At 33.4% G+C, this 15191-nt stretch overlaps 1 protein-coding gene across 10 annotated transcripts in view; it reads right to left on the bottom strand.

Annotated features, from left to right (window-relative positions):
- Positions 1–15191, bottom strand: part of Ralyl (RALY RNA binding protein like) — a 735459-nt gene that overhangs the window by 131970 nt on the left and 588298 nt on the right. For all 10 annotated transcript variants that reach the window (XM_074068782.1, XM_074068781.1, XM_074068784.1 and 7 more), the window contains one exon: positions 10957–10989. In XM_074068782.1, coding sequence (XP_073924883.1) covers positions 10957–10989 — 33 coding nt within the window. The remainder of the gene's footprint in view (positions 1–10956; positions 10990–15191) is intronic.

Here is a 15191-nt window from a genome sequence, read left to right as displayed (position 1 = left end):
AGGGAAAAAAATAAGAAAGTGAGAAGGAAAAGAGGGAGCAGAAGGAAGAGAAAGAGAGAGAGAACAGAAGAGAGGAAAGGAAGAAGGGAGTTGAAGAAGGGTTGGAAGATAGTTGGTGCTTTCCAGTGCCCTTCTATGGCCATTGTTTAATTTCCTGCCAGGTTTCAGCCTGTATTTCTTCTAAGATTCTCTTTTGTTCTAGTTGAATGGTGCTACTGACTATCTCCAAAATGGAATTAAATCTTCCTGGTTTTGTTTTGCCTCACATGTTAATAGTCCCCCAACTTTTTATTTTGTTCTTTCAAGAATTATCAGGCCAAGCTTTAGATTGGTGATACAGGTTTACTTTTATTTTTTTCAATAGATTAGGTTTCCTAACCAGTTAGGTTTCCTAACCAGCTTATTTTTATCCTCTTCATTACATTATAATTGTCTCAAAGACAAAACTTAGACTTGTCCAACATTTCCCTACTTACTGTGATGAAGCACTAGCTTTTTTACTTAAAAAATTTCCAATCCATTACTATTTGTGACTTTTGTATAAATCGTATACCTCAATGTCACAGCACTGTCAAAATACTATAGACATTTTTTAAATGTCTAAGCTTACTTTCTAAACTTATCTAATCATGAGCTGGTAGAAAATTCAGTGACTGGCACAGCTTTTTACTGAATTCAAAATGAGAAGCACCAGTCTAGTCTACCTTAATGTTTTGCTTTGCTTCTTCCAATATGACTTGAACAGAATTCTGCAGTGAATTGATATTCTTAGCTGAGTTGATATTCTGAATTAAAGATCAAGGTACTGGGAATGAAGTCTCAGTTAAAAGAAATGGCATCATAACATCCACTTCTTGTTTTTAATTTGTAGTTTGTACTCTGGAGGTTTAAATGTTAAGTAGTTACATTGCTCTCAAAAATATTCTGAACTTCAGAATAGGAAGAACATAGTAGACATTTATATAATATGTTTAGTATCACCATTCATCTGATACTGTCAAAAACAAATGTCTAAATTCTTAACTGAATTCCCCAGTAATGATGATTTGGTGTTTTGATCTTTTCAATATAAAATAAAAGCTCAATATTTAATAGGAAATTACCTCTGTTTCATAAGCTAGTATACAATGGCAGCTGACATTGTTATCATGTAATATTTTTCACACTCATGGCACCCTTCAAGTAATGAATTGATGTACTTACTGAAATTTGCTTAGCTGTTTTTTGCCCAAGGACAGCAATACTATCAAGTCTTTTCTTTAGAGCTTCACACCCAAAGCTGGCGTCTTAAGAAAGTTAGAAAAGAATGCTTTGGTTTATGGGGCAGCCCTTTAATCTATGACTTGGTGGCCTTACATGAGAATCTGGAATACTTAACCTGCTACACTGAGGTTAATGTGGGTAATAAAGGCCCATGATTTACAGAACAAATAGCTTCTTCAGGGAGTCTCAGTTTTAAAAACGCTTTCAAAATTTTTAGTATTCAGTTGGGCTATCACGTTATGCCTGCATGGTATGATAATTTAGCCAGTGTCTGGAAAAAGTGTCTCATCAAGTGTTTTGTTGGTGCAAAGGGAACTGTAGGCAAGAATAGCCCACCATTGCATTAAGCTGCAGGCATGCTATTTATTCATTTTGAAGTTCAATGTGGCCTTTAGCTTATAATGGCACATTTTGAATGTGATCTAGTAAAAATTTCACCAAGGAAATAATGACATTTCTAAAACATGGAACATTAGGAGGTTGACTTCTCATTTTAATATCTACCTTAGGTGGTACATGCTAAAACAGAGCTGGGAAATGCCTTGGTTTGGGTTTAGTTCATCTGTTCATTTGGTTTTGTTTCATGGGATTTTCTTTTGTCCTGATAAGGTCTTAAAGCATAAGTCTGGTTTTTGGAAATTTTTGGCAGCTACAGATTTTACTGTCATAACTAATTTGTTCTACAGAGTTAAAGTGGAAAATCCTTTTGAATGAAAAAATATTTCTCTGCTGTGAAAATGTCATTAAAAGTATTGAAAATGTCACATTTTGAGTTTGATCCAATAAAGATCAGTGTTCTTAGCTGGATGAAAAGAATGTGATTAGGAAGTGAGGCATTCCATCTTTCTTTGTGCTTTTATAATGCAAATCTGGGCTAAAAGCAATAAATAATTTAATGCATGTGATCATTTCCCTGAGTAATTGAAGCTGCTATTTAGATCTGTGTGATGACTGAGATGAACATGAAACTCAAACAAGAGCATGGCTTGTTAGAATGCATAAAACCACCAGCTACTTCTATGGAAGCCCCAGATTCTGCTTCATTCCAAAATGTCATCCAATAGTCTGTGTGTCTTTGTGGTGATGTTATCGTGTTTCTGCATCTCAGTGTTCCAGAATTAAAAGAGTGATGATATCTCTTTTATCTCTGAGAAAATCAGTAAAGAGTCATTGAGCAGCACAGAATAAAGAATAATCAATACTTTGAGTTCTGTAACATGAGTGCTCTTCATACTGTGAGGAAAAGACTTAGATTATCAACTGGATATTCAGCTTTAAGTATATTTTATGAAATTAAGAAGGAAAGAATTTATTCTCTTCAAGTGAGCTTAATTAGTTTTCTTTCCTTTGAGGTGGGTTTAATGTGGTCAAGTGTAGGAAACCATTGCACTTTATTCATTTTGCACTTTTGTTTCTAATGAGTGATTATTTTAAGGATTGCTTTTAAAAGTGTATAAGACTAAGACCTTGTTTTAAATTGAATCAATATCATTCTCTTCATGTAGTATTCCTAAATATGACATATAAATAACTTTATTCACATATACATTCAATAAATGTATCTTTCATCAGAATATATGATTACTTTTTCCAATGTGGTCTGACTTCATTTGATGCAAATAAATTACAAACTGATTTAGAATTGACTGATTTATGAAATGACCATAAATTCTCTCTAGACTTTGGAGGACTAGTCATAATTCTTGACCCTTTAAAATCATTAAGTGGTAAGGACTGAGGATTGCCACCAACAAGTTTAGAGGGTACACTTAGACTCTTTCGTCAATGTTTTTTGTTTACGATTTTGACAGTATTTTACCTTAAATGGACACATGCTGTATAGGATATCATATTTGCTATTGTGTTGAATGGATTTTATGATTGAATAGCTTATCTATCTACCTATCTATCTATCATCTATTAAGACATTATGAACAAAGATATCATTTAAATTTTTGTGAGGAAAAGGTTGCCTATGATATATGACAATACAATCTCAAAGTGAAACTGGATTGTGACATTTGGGTTAATGTGACACTTTATTATATGAACAAATTAGATAGTGGTGGAAGTGCTGATAACACTCTTTTGAAATATCATCTGCTATAAAGTACTGCACCACTGCTTTCTTTATAAGAAGAACTTAAATAAATCTATTTAATGATCCTATGCATTTTCTGTCCCCATGTAACTATATTCCTGCCTGCTATAACCTGCAATTATATCCTTTTCCCTGAGGAGAACATTTCATTGAAGAAATAAAAGTCATTTTAGTCACAATCAGCCCCTCCATTTCCTAAGACATTTCTTTTTATTTGTAGGGATCAAGGAAGACTCTTTATGATGACTTTACTGTATTTTTATTATTTAAGAGTAATGAGTTCCTCCTTCTTAAAAATGTATCCTGGAGCCCATGTATTTAAGACACAACTGTCAAAATATGCACATACATGATTGATTGTCCAATTTATTGGTGATAGTGTATATGTTATCATGGTGCAGTTTAAATGATTTTGACAAGTACAGAAGAGTGTCATTGACAGGTGCAGAAATAAATGATGGGTTTAAGCTTTCAGATGTTTTTACAGCATTTTTCTGAGTGGCAGGTTGATAAATTAAAATTACAGTCATAGCATCAGGCCTGAAAGCACAACTGCTTTAGATTACAAAAATAGCACTGTGAAAACTTTGTGTACTCTACAGAGAAGTAGCCTGAAGGGCCTTGGGGAAAAAATGAAGCAAGTGCAGTTGCTAAAGAAATCATTAATTTTGTGGCAGCACCATTTAAGTCTAAGAAAACAACAAAAATAGATTTTTAGAAGAGGAATATTGACTTTATCTTTTTATCTTTTCTTCCCTGGGAGACACAGAGAAAATTGAAACCACACCATCAAGAAACAAAAATTGAATTGCCCATTAGTGACTCTGTGGTGTCAGATGGTCATAGTCAAAGCTTGGGATAGTTTCTTATTAATCATCCCTTAGATTCTAAACTACACCTGGATTTGAGTTTGTCCTCTTGTCACCATGATCTTACCTAATCCAACTGAGAAACCTCTAAGGCATCACTTGATCACTTACTAATTCTAATTCTGATTTTTTTTCTCCTGAGATAGGTTCCCACTACATACCTCAGGCAGGCCTCAAACTTGGGAGCCTCCTGATCCATCCTCCTGAATACTAGGATTACAGGCACATACCACAAGCCTGGCTGAATTCTGTTATTGTTAAAGAAAATGATTTCATCATCTTTCTTTTATTTCCTTCCAATCATCCTGTGTTTGTTCAAGTCATGCCTGATCTAGTGCAATAGTTTTCTAAATGACTCTACTATAACCACACTTTGAAAAACACTACTATTCAGGTAAAAATGAAGTAGACGGGTGATGATCATACTTAACCTAATGGCCCTCTTTCATCCATACTAACACTTGCATGAATATTAATTTAAAACATGTATTCCACATTAGCTTGTTAATCTTTTCTTTATCAAGGTATATTAATTGTACAAAGTAATTAATTCCATTATAATACACTGTGATCAACTAACTTAACAATCTTAACTCTCTCCCTTCTTTTCATGAATCTTTCAAGCTTGCTAGACCAGGCTGTTCGACATGAGTAGCAAGTATCTTCCTTCTGTTGCCACCCACCCATGCTTTCTGCCCAGGAATGCCATATCTTAATGCTTCTTTACTGAAATCTTACCATGCCTTGAGGATAAATACAGGTTCTACATTTATCTTAAAATTTTTCTTGACATTCTGGCCAATTTTTTAAATTTCTTAGTTCCTAAACTAAGATAATCTTTTAATTCCTAATTCGTTGGTAGACACTCATATAACTGTGCTTCTATTTTTAATGTTCAATTACCAATGTTCCCTAAATCAATATTGCTTTGCCTTTTTCATATTCATATTATTAAAGTTTCTGATGACATATGCCATACTTTAAATACATCTAAGTATTCATTCTGGGATTATCTTCCTGTCTTCATGCTGATGTTTTATGTTCTCCTTATTACCTTTTTTCAAGGATTTTCCCAGGAGGACATTCCTTTATGCCTGTGCTCATTTCACTCTCTTCTGAACTTTCTTCCCCAGAATTTAAATACGTTAACACCCTTCCAGAATATTTATTTTTATTTTTTTTTCACATTAATTTCCTGTGCGTGTGTGTTACCTTCTAGGTTAATTCTTTTTGACCTAACCTTTTCTCTAGTTCCTGGTCCCCTTTTCCTATTGACCTTAGTTGCTTTTAAGGTATCTGCTTTAGTTTCTCTGTGTTAAGGGCAACAAATGCTAGCTAATTTTTTAGGTGTCTTACCTATCCTCACCCCTCCCTTGTGGGTGGGGTGAATATTTAGACTCTAGGATTTAACTAGTTGGAATCTGTTACTCAGTAGAACTTACTTCTTTAGGAAAGAACAACTTAATTATGCACTGAATATTAATAGTGAATATTATTTATTTTCTGACACAGTTCTAAGTACTTTGAGTACTAACTCATTCATACTAACCATAAGTTAAGTGCTACTTTATGTGAGAAAACAGACTCTCAGAGGAGTTAAACAATTCTTCAAGCTACCTAGCTAGGAAATGTCAGAATGGCACTAACTCAAGGAAATCAACTCACAGAATTTGAGTTCTTAACTGGGCCCAAATAATTAAGTGGTTAATAATATAACAATGTATAATATGTGCTACTAAATAAAAGGTCTCCTATAAAACTTGGATATAAAAATAAATAGTATAAATCTTTAACTCAATAAGAATGACAAGGTTTAATGAAGTTTTCATAACAGCAAAAGCTTATTGAAAGTTCAGATTGTTTCAAGACTGGACAGGGGCCAGGCACGGTAGCCCATACCTGGAATCCCAGGTATTTCGGAAGCAGAGACAAGAGGATGGCAAGTTTGAGGCCAGTCTAGGTCCTTAAGTTCAATTCCTAGTACCAACAAAAACAAAAAAGATTGGAAAGAAATGGGGAAGGCAAATTAGTAAAGTATAGCTGTTAGCAATTATGTGATCAGTTTTGGATGCAAGGCGAGCTTTGTTATCCTGATGATGCTTACTCCCTCTTACTTGTTCTTAGTAGAATAGAGCTCACACATTTCAGATAGAGGTGTGACTGGCCCATCATAAGCTAACTCATAGAGCCAATCCACAAAAGAGATATATTGTTTTTGCTACTTTTATCCTTGCTGTGTTCTTGAAAAATCTCTGAAACAATGCTGAGAAATAATAAATTTTGAGATATATTAATAAAACTTTTAGATTGCTCTGAACTAGTAAAGTTATTCTGATATAGTCAGATAAATCTGAAAAAAAATTTTACCCATGTAATAATCACCTTGATAGTAAAGCTATTCATGCAAATCTCATCACCTGAAAGATTGGCATAATCAAAGTTTCAATTCCAAACTATAATGGAGTCATAGTAAGTCTTTTTTTTCCAGAAGGTGAATTTCCTGCTGAAGAGGTAGAAAAACTGATTGACATGGAAATTTTCTTTTGGTAACTTGGTTGTATTTTAAAAGCGGCCTAGTGCAAAGTGTCCACAGACACAAATGCTTGCACTTGAAAAGGACTCCTGCATTGTCTTGACATGTCCTTGCAGTGAGAGTCTCAAACTTCAGATGAATAGGATCGTCCCTTCTTTCTCATTCTGTATTTTCATTAGAAAGTTGTAGAAAGTGTTTTCAAGGCATGACTGGTTTTAAACTAGATTTGTATCTTACAATCTTAATTGAGGTGATCACTCTGTTTTTACTCACTTTTCTAAAGCCAACCTTGATGACTATATTCTCCCAGCTCACTTCCAAAACCAGAAAGTGATGTCTTATAAAAGGTAATATTTGCAAGCAAAGTTTTAGTATTCCTTTGAATGGAATGTTTCAAGAATAATTTGAATATTGGTCATTCAATACTTGTTTAGTTCCCAAGCTTAAGCCTCATACTAAGAAATGAAGTTGCTCAATTTATCTGTAGTCTTAAGTAAAGATGAGCAATAATGTTAATGTTTAAACTTAAAATAAATTTACATCTACTTCATAACATCACATGTTAACACATAACATCAGCATGTGTTAAATATCATATATTGTAATAAATTTACTCATATTTTATAAATATATAAAGAATAAGTTTATATAGAAATATCTTTATAATTTAAAAGAAAAAGTTATTGATATTTAAAAGACATTCTTACATATTTAATATTTAATTATGTTTATGTGTGTATTATATATTTATTTATTTACTTTTGAAATAGGGTCTCTCTATGTAATTGCCCAGGTTGGCCTTGAACTTGTGATTCTCCTGCTTCTACCTCCTAAGTGCTAGAATTACAGACATGTACCAGTATGACTGGCATTAAAATTATATTTTTGATACTTTAAACTTTAAAGTTTAATATGATCCTAGTCTTTGGTCTAGGAAACATCAGAATGCAATTTTGTGTACCTTTGCACAGGCAGTGTGCAGACTTACATGGCATGCCTTCTGAACTCTTTGCATCTACCCTGTTCTTTGATAGATGAATCCCAAGACAAGCCTAGATCATTGTGATCACCTCCATTGTATGCATTCAAAACAGGTAGGGACTTTGGAAAGTTATAATTCAAGGATTTTCTAAACAAATTTCCAGAGACCACAACTATCAGTAAGAAAGACTTGTGTATATGCACATGGAAAGGATGAAGAAGGCTGACAACTCCATACAGACACTGGCTCCCAAGCCTAGCTGGTATCACGACACATAGGTAGCTTTGGAAGATACTGCGTTGCTGCCTGAGGAAACAGAATTCGACACTGGAATGAGTCTTCATCCCTCACTTTACCTAGGTGCATTGCAGGGCCATGCCATTAAGTGAGAAAAGAAGAGGCTGTAGTTTATTTTTTCGTAATGACATTATTTTATTAATAATTGTTGGTGTGTATGAAGAAGAGTTTTTCTTACATCAATGTATAGTTAAAGATCTGAGATTTCACTCAGCTTCCTTTTATAAGTCTCTGATGTATCTCAGAAAGCAAATATTTTCTTGCATTGTACTTATCATTGACAGTTTCTCCACTGGTACACTCACATTAATTTTATACTGTGACAATTAAATCTTTATTTCAAAACTAATGTTGTACACTTATTAAGAAAAGAATTTTCCTCCTTTAAGAAGAAATGCAAAATTTATCAATATTTCTATTCACTTATTCTTTGATTTTTGTGGTGCTGGAGATTGAACTCAGGACCTTCCCTGCACTAGGCAAGTGCTCTTGGAAGAGCTACATTCTGATCCCTATTTCTTTCTTTTTAAAAATTTTAAATGCTAATTACTGGTGTTTATTATTAAAATCTGAATGATTGTCTATACTCATTTTATTTGGTAGCTCATTCTATTATAATTTCTATTTTTCTTTTTTCCATTATTAAAACTTCTTTTGGTTTACAAATGTAACTCAAAGCACTGTCCATAAAAATGGATTTTTATTCTTCTGAAGTATTGCAGAGATCTCTGATAATGTTTTTGGAGAATGTACATATGCCTTCAGAACTGAAATAATGGCTAACTATTATTATGAGCAATTTCTATGTGCCAGGTACAGTGCTCGCAGCAAAGGAAACAATTACAAGAGAGAAGAGAAAGCCAGCAGAATGGAAGAAAAATCTTTGCCAGATATTCATTTGATGGGGAATTAATACCCAAATTATGAAGATTCCAAAAATTAAACATTAAAAAACAAACAATCCAATCAATAAATGGAAAAATGAATGGAACTGACAGTTCTCAAAAGAAGTACAAGTGGTCAATAAAAATGTGAAAAAAATGCTTAACATCCTTAGCTGCCAGGGGAACGCAAATTAAAGCTATAAGAGATTCTATCTCACCCAAGTGGTAATAGCTGTCATCAAGAAAACAAAAACAAATGCTAGGGAGGATGTGGAGTGTGGGGTGCATAAGGAAGGAAACCTTACATACTGTTGAGAATGTAAATTAGTGCCCCCACTATAGAAATCAATATGGAGGTTCCTCACAAAGCCAAAAGTAGAACTACCATGACCCTTCTATACCACTCTTTGGTATATAACTGAAGGAATCAAGTTAGCATACAATAGAGATCTCTGAAAACCCATGTTTGTTATTGCATTGTTCTAAATAGCCAAGTTGTGGAATTAGCCTAGGCACCCATACATAGAGAGAAAACAGCAATATCTAATCAGTGATTTGTCAATATTTCTTCTTTGAGCATTTGCTGAGTTAACATCATTTTGTTTTGGAGCTTTTCTCAAGTCTCTAATACTGAGGGCTAAACTCCTGATAAGTTTGAAACAAAGATTACTTAAGAAGTAAGTAATCCTTATTGTCCTTGCTGAATGGAGGTATGTAATAAAAGATGGATCTCATCTCAAAATAGTCAAGAGAACAGAAAAGGCTGCAGAGAAACTGTACTAAGTGAGGCATGAAGAGAAGCTATTTCAGCCCTCTTGACTTGCAGGCAGACACGTATGCATTCAAATAAAAGACTTCTTTGGGTTTGAAGGTTTTTAACAATAGGAGCTGATGATCAGTGTAGGAGAGAAGTATGCTGTAATGATTTTTTATGGCCAGACCAACTTGACCTTTCATTTTTCATGAAATCCTCCAATAAAATGCATATATTCCGTTTTTTCTCTTTTCACCTTCCCTAACAATTATTTTGATTTCCAGGATTTGAATGGCTTTCTGAAATGCTTTCATAAGGAATAGAAGGGAATTGCAAATGATGTTGTTCAGTGAGTGACAGAAATATTCCAGGAGTGTGAACAAAGTAATAGAAGAATTGGTCTGGCCATTTAACAATGTAACCTCATTACATGCTTTTAGTTACTAACCATAAGTATAGCATCTACCTACATCTAACTTTTATGTCCTCATGAAATTTAGTATGATCACCTCTTCCAAGTTTTTGATACATCAACTGTAATGTTAAGCCTGTAAATCCCCTTTATAACACATTTTCATATAGTCGTCAAAGTATTATTTGATAGATCAGACAAAAACAACATTGCTGATTCGTAATTAGTTCTAAATGCTGGATAATAGTATACATGTATCTTTGTCAATGATATCTTATTATTCAGACATGCTCTGTAATTCAGAACAATGACCATCAGAGGAGGCAAGCATCAGTCATGCCAAATTCTGCCTCAGGGCTTTTCAGCTTCATGTTCAGAAAAGCAGTCAGTGGGAGTTAACTGAAGAAATAATGTGAAATGAGGGAAAAGAGGAAAGAGAGGTATTCAAGATGATTTTAGAGGAGTAAGAAGAAACATTGAGTGATGTAGATTAAAAAGAAATGTACACATATAAGTACACAGACTAGGAATAATGAAGTTGTTGACACAGAGGAATTTTTAAACCCATCTAAGCCCATCTGTTCATGTTGATAATATGGATATTCACAGTACTTTTTATAGGAAGTTCTAGAAGCTTTTACAGAAGATACAAGATTTCATTTGCAACTATTAGCTGAGTTTCTGAGGTTACAAAACAACCTAGGGAACATTTAAGTTTAGTGTTTATAAAACAAACACAGCAATGTTGCATGCAAGGATGGTGTTACAGTTTTAAATACAGAATTAAATAGCTGGAAATATCTCAGAAGACCTTGTTAATATGAATTAAATAATATTTAACATATTTTGGCATATACTCACCCAACAGACAGGAATGGCTCCTTTGATTCAAGTCTATGAAAAAATAAGAAAAAAATTGTTTTAATATAACAATTTGCTGTACATTCAAAAATTGCTTTTATATGAGTCTGACAGAATTATTATATGGAGTTGGATGGAAATACATTGCTTAACAATAGTAAAAAGCTATATAATACGTAAAAGAATAATCCAAACTGAGTTAATGCAGAGGTTAGATAAAATGAGAGCCTTGGAATGGGAGTGTAGCATTTAAACAATACATTTCCATGAAAACAGCGTTAGTCTAACTCTTATAAGTACTTTATCTACTTACTTATTCATGATAACTTGTTTCTAGATGTTTCCATATATATATTTGTAGTTGTAATAGTGAAGAAATACATCATGAATTTAGTTATATATTGGCTGAATACAGGCTAAATACTGTGTAATGAAAAGATATCAGCATACCACATGTGGTCATTTATGGGAGTTATACCCCTGTGGGGAAGGAATCATGCCAGGTCACAGACTAGGGTCTTTCCCCTTAAGAACTGTATTTTCTGTACCTCCTAATTTATCAAGGGTGAAGTTTAATCTCAAAGGTTCTGGATAGTTTTGAGAAAGCCACTTAGAAAAGTCTTTGCCACTTACTTTTTAAAAAAATAAATGGGATAAGATTGCTTCTGGCTAATTTTTTGCTTTTATAAAATAACTCTATATTCTTCACAAAAAGTAAATAAATCATGAAAGGATTCATTCCTAGATATTTATGAACTAATTAAGGAGACCAGTTGGTAGTATGTCTTTGTCATGTAATTTTCATTACAGGTTTCTTTAACCACAATTATGGTTTAAATGTAGGCAAATATTAAAGACATTTTAACTAAATACTGACATTTCATGTTTTAAAATTTTTAAATATAGAAATGGTTATAAGGGAATGGCAGGAAATTTAGTTCTGCAATATTTAAAGAGTACCAGTTATTTTTTTTTTCATGTTAAAGTGGATAACTGAAATAAGTGACTGCCTTCAAATTAGGCCAAATTACTATTTTTGTCTCCATTTCATTTTGCATATGTGACATATACTTTACTGGTACATTAAGGACAAAGCCAATTACTCTGTCACATGGTATGCCACTTTGGATAATTAATCCTTTTTTTTTTTTTTGTGGTACTGGGATTTGAACTTAGGGCCTCATGCTTGCTAGGCAGATGCTCTACCAATTGAGCCACTCCTCCAGCCCTTAGATGTGTATTCATGTAAACTTTTCCTTTCCTGAATTCTTATATTGACATATTTTATTTATTTTCTCATATATTTGTGATATAGATATATCAAAGGACAAGGGAAAAAAGTTGAATCCAAACAACGAAAAATATTTGGTAATGCTTGCTTTATAAGACTGACTAGTGCCAAGTTATCAAAAGGAAATTACTTGGCAGAAATGAGAGGGATTCTATACATTATGTCATGGGGGACTGTTTACTTTTTTGGACTATCATGATGATACTCTAACAACACTTGAAAAGTAGAGAACATATGAGCATTAATGGAATTCCTTCTTTCTATTCTTGCCTAACAATTGTCAGACTTTAGTACAGGTATGCGATTTCTTTATGTGAGGTGATGCCATTGAGCTACCCACATCATTTATTTAAGGACTGCATTGAACTACATTCCTTAAGGATATCATAAACAACTTGAATAATAGCAAGGCCCAGCCCATCACTCCGCCTTTGCTCTGAAATTAGGCAAATGCTGAGTATAGAATGTGTTTGAAATCATATTGATTGACTTTTTTCCCCTAAAGCTTTCAGATGTATGCTACTATTGGTTTGGAATGCACAGGAACAAATGCTGTCCCCCTGGCCCCAGTGGTCAGTGTAGTTAGTCTGATGAGCTAGTCAGTTATCCCTTCTTTTCTTAACATTTCACTTCCCACTTTGACAATCTATAGAATATTCTGTAGAAGATTTTAGAGAATTCAAAGTTTTCAAAATGATGTTGGATTTAGAACTCTGACTGCTATTCTATAAACCAGGGGGTTTTCAAACTGACCTACAAGAGAAATCCTGTTTGCCATTTGAGTTTAGATGATCTACAAGCTAAGAACTGTTTTTTTCATTTTTAGGAGGTTGGATAGTATCAAAAGAAGAATGCAATTTTGTGATGTTAAATTATATGAAATTCAAGTTTCAGTGTTTATAAACAAAGCCCATGGGAACACAAACATACCATTTCATTTACATATTGTTTAAGGAGGCTTTTATGCTACAACAGCAAATTGGTAGGTGTGGCAGAGACTGTGTTTACAATACTAAAATATTTGTTATATGTCTTTTACAGAAAATCCACTCTAACTCATGCCATATAATTATCTTGTGGGAAAGAAATGTAAACAACCACTCAAAGCAGGCACTTTTAAAATATGTATGAAGACTTCTCCCAGATTTAAAATTCAGAATATTATGAATTCCTTCTCTATGTTAGCATTTCAGCATCTTACCTTAGTGACAGACTCCCCTAAATTGATTCTTTTATGGCACCACCTTTCTTGACACTTTCCATAACCACAAGATGGTGCGCAAACTTTTTAGTACTTTACAAACCCCTTTCTTTTCTTTTTGTTTTCTCTCTCTTTTTTTTTTTTTTTTTTTTTTGGCTAAGCATGCGATTCCAGGGAAATTGTCTATTTATTGCCCAGACACATCTAATTTAAATTTGGTGCCTTTAGCATTCTATTTCTATATCAAGATACTGTTTTTTCCTTTTCTTCTCCCTCTCCATGATCTATTTATTTTTTAAGTTCATCTCAATCGAACTCTCTAACACCTTTATCTTATGAGGACAAACCCATTTCTGAGCTTGCAATACTTATGTCTGTTGTTAATGAGATAATCTTAGGACACTAGACTTATCTTAAAAAGTGAACTTGGAATCTCATTAAGACTGGTCAAATATTAAACATGGAACTTTGCTTAGGTAAGAGAAACTCAACAATTCTTGACTAGGCCTCATGTGGGTTCAGGTAGAGGATGTTCCATGAACTGAATATAAAGAAAAGTTTAGTGCCCATTAGTCATTCTAAATAATAGGAAGTAATTCCTAGGTACAAAGATGCCCAAGAATCCTCTGTGTAGGGTAGGGCAGGAAATCTTGGAGGGGGCCATCATCAGGCATCCTACCACATGCCTTGTGTCCAAAACAAAGACACTGCAGAGGAAAGTGACAATCAGCCCATGTTGAATGACGCTTTGTTTTGTAACCATCTGCTTAATTATGGGTCATCATTTTGAATCAAATTCCCTAATCTTGAGATAATGCAGAGATTCTGACCATGCTCATTTTCTCCAGTTATGTAGCAAACATCCTAGACAACTCAAAAGGGATTATTGTGAAGAATATATGAGTACATATTTATATCATCTAGTGCAGTCCCTATTGCACAGTGGATCAAAATTACTAACTCTAACTGCTGAAACTGTTTGAATGGATGGAAATCTCATTTCAGTAATTTTAGTCATGAAACTGAAAAACAATATAAGAGAAAATTATTGATCAATTTTCTTTGGAGAAAATTGTTGATCAATTTAGTCTCTAGAAACAGGTGGTTACATTGTAATATGCCCAGAGAGAACTTTCCCATGATTTTTTATAAAATAATTTTTTTGTGAAGAAAGGGATTGATTTTATCTTTCCTAAGATTTACTTTGTGCATGAAATAGGTAGTGAATTTAATAATACTTTATTCAGGGCCCATTAGAATTTAGGAGAAGAATAAGATAAACAAACCATGGCTTCCAGAAAAATAAGAAATAGTAGAGAAATAAAATGGGACATATAATGAAGATCAATATTTGGGGCTAAAAGAATTATAATACTTTATAATTAATAAAAAAACAAAACTACATTTACTAAAATATAATTATTCAAAATGCTTTATAAACACTGAGTTATTTAAAGACCTAATACCTTCTGAAGTAGTTTACAATTTATAGATGAAGAAACTGAGAACAAAACACATTTAATACCTTTTCCAAGGTCATATAGCCAATAAAGAGTTAAAATTTGAAGGTAGGCCTTTTGGCTTGAAAATTCATGCTGCATGTCTACATGGTGTGCTATATCTCAGCTCTCTGTTTCGTTTGTCTTATTTACATGTGGCGTATGGTGCAGTCACATTTTCTATATTTATACTTCTGTGCTGTACTGAGAAATCTCATCTGGTTTCAAATGTCATCTACATGTT

The sequence above is a fragment of the Castor canadensis genome, chromosome 3 (assembly GCF_047511655.1).
Source record: "Castor canadensis chromosome 3, mCasCan1.hap1v2, whole genome shotgun sequence".
Taxonomy (NCBI): Eukaryota; Metazoa; Chordata; class Mammalia; order Rodentia; family Castoridae; genus Castor; species Castor canadensis.
Note: the sequence above shows the minus strand (reverse complement) of the source record. Positions and strands in the feature narration are given on the sequence as shown.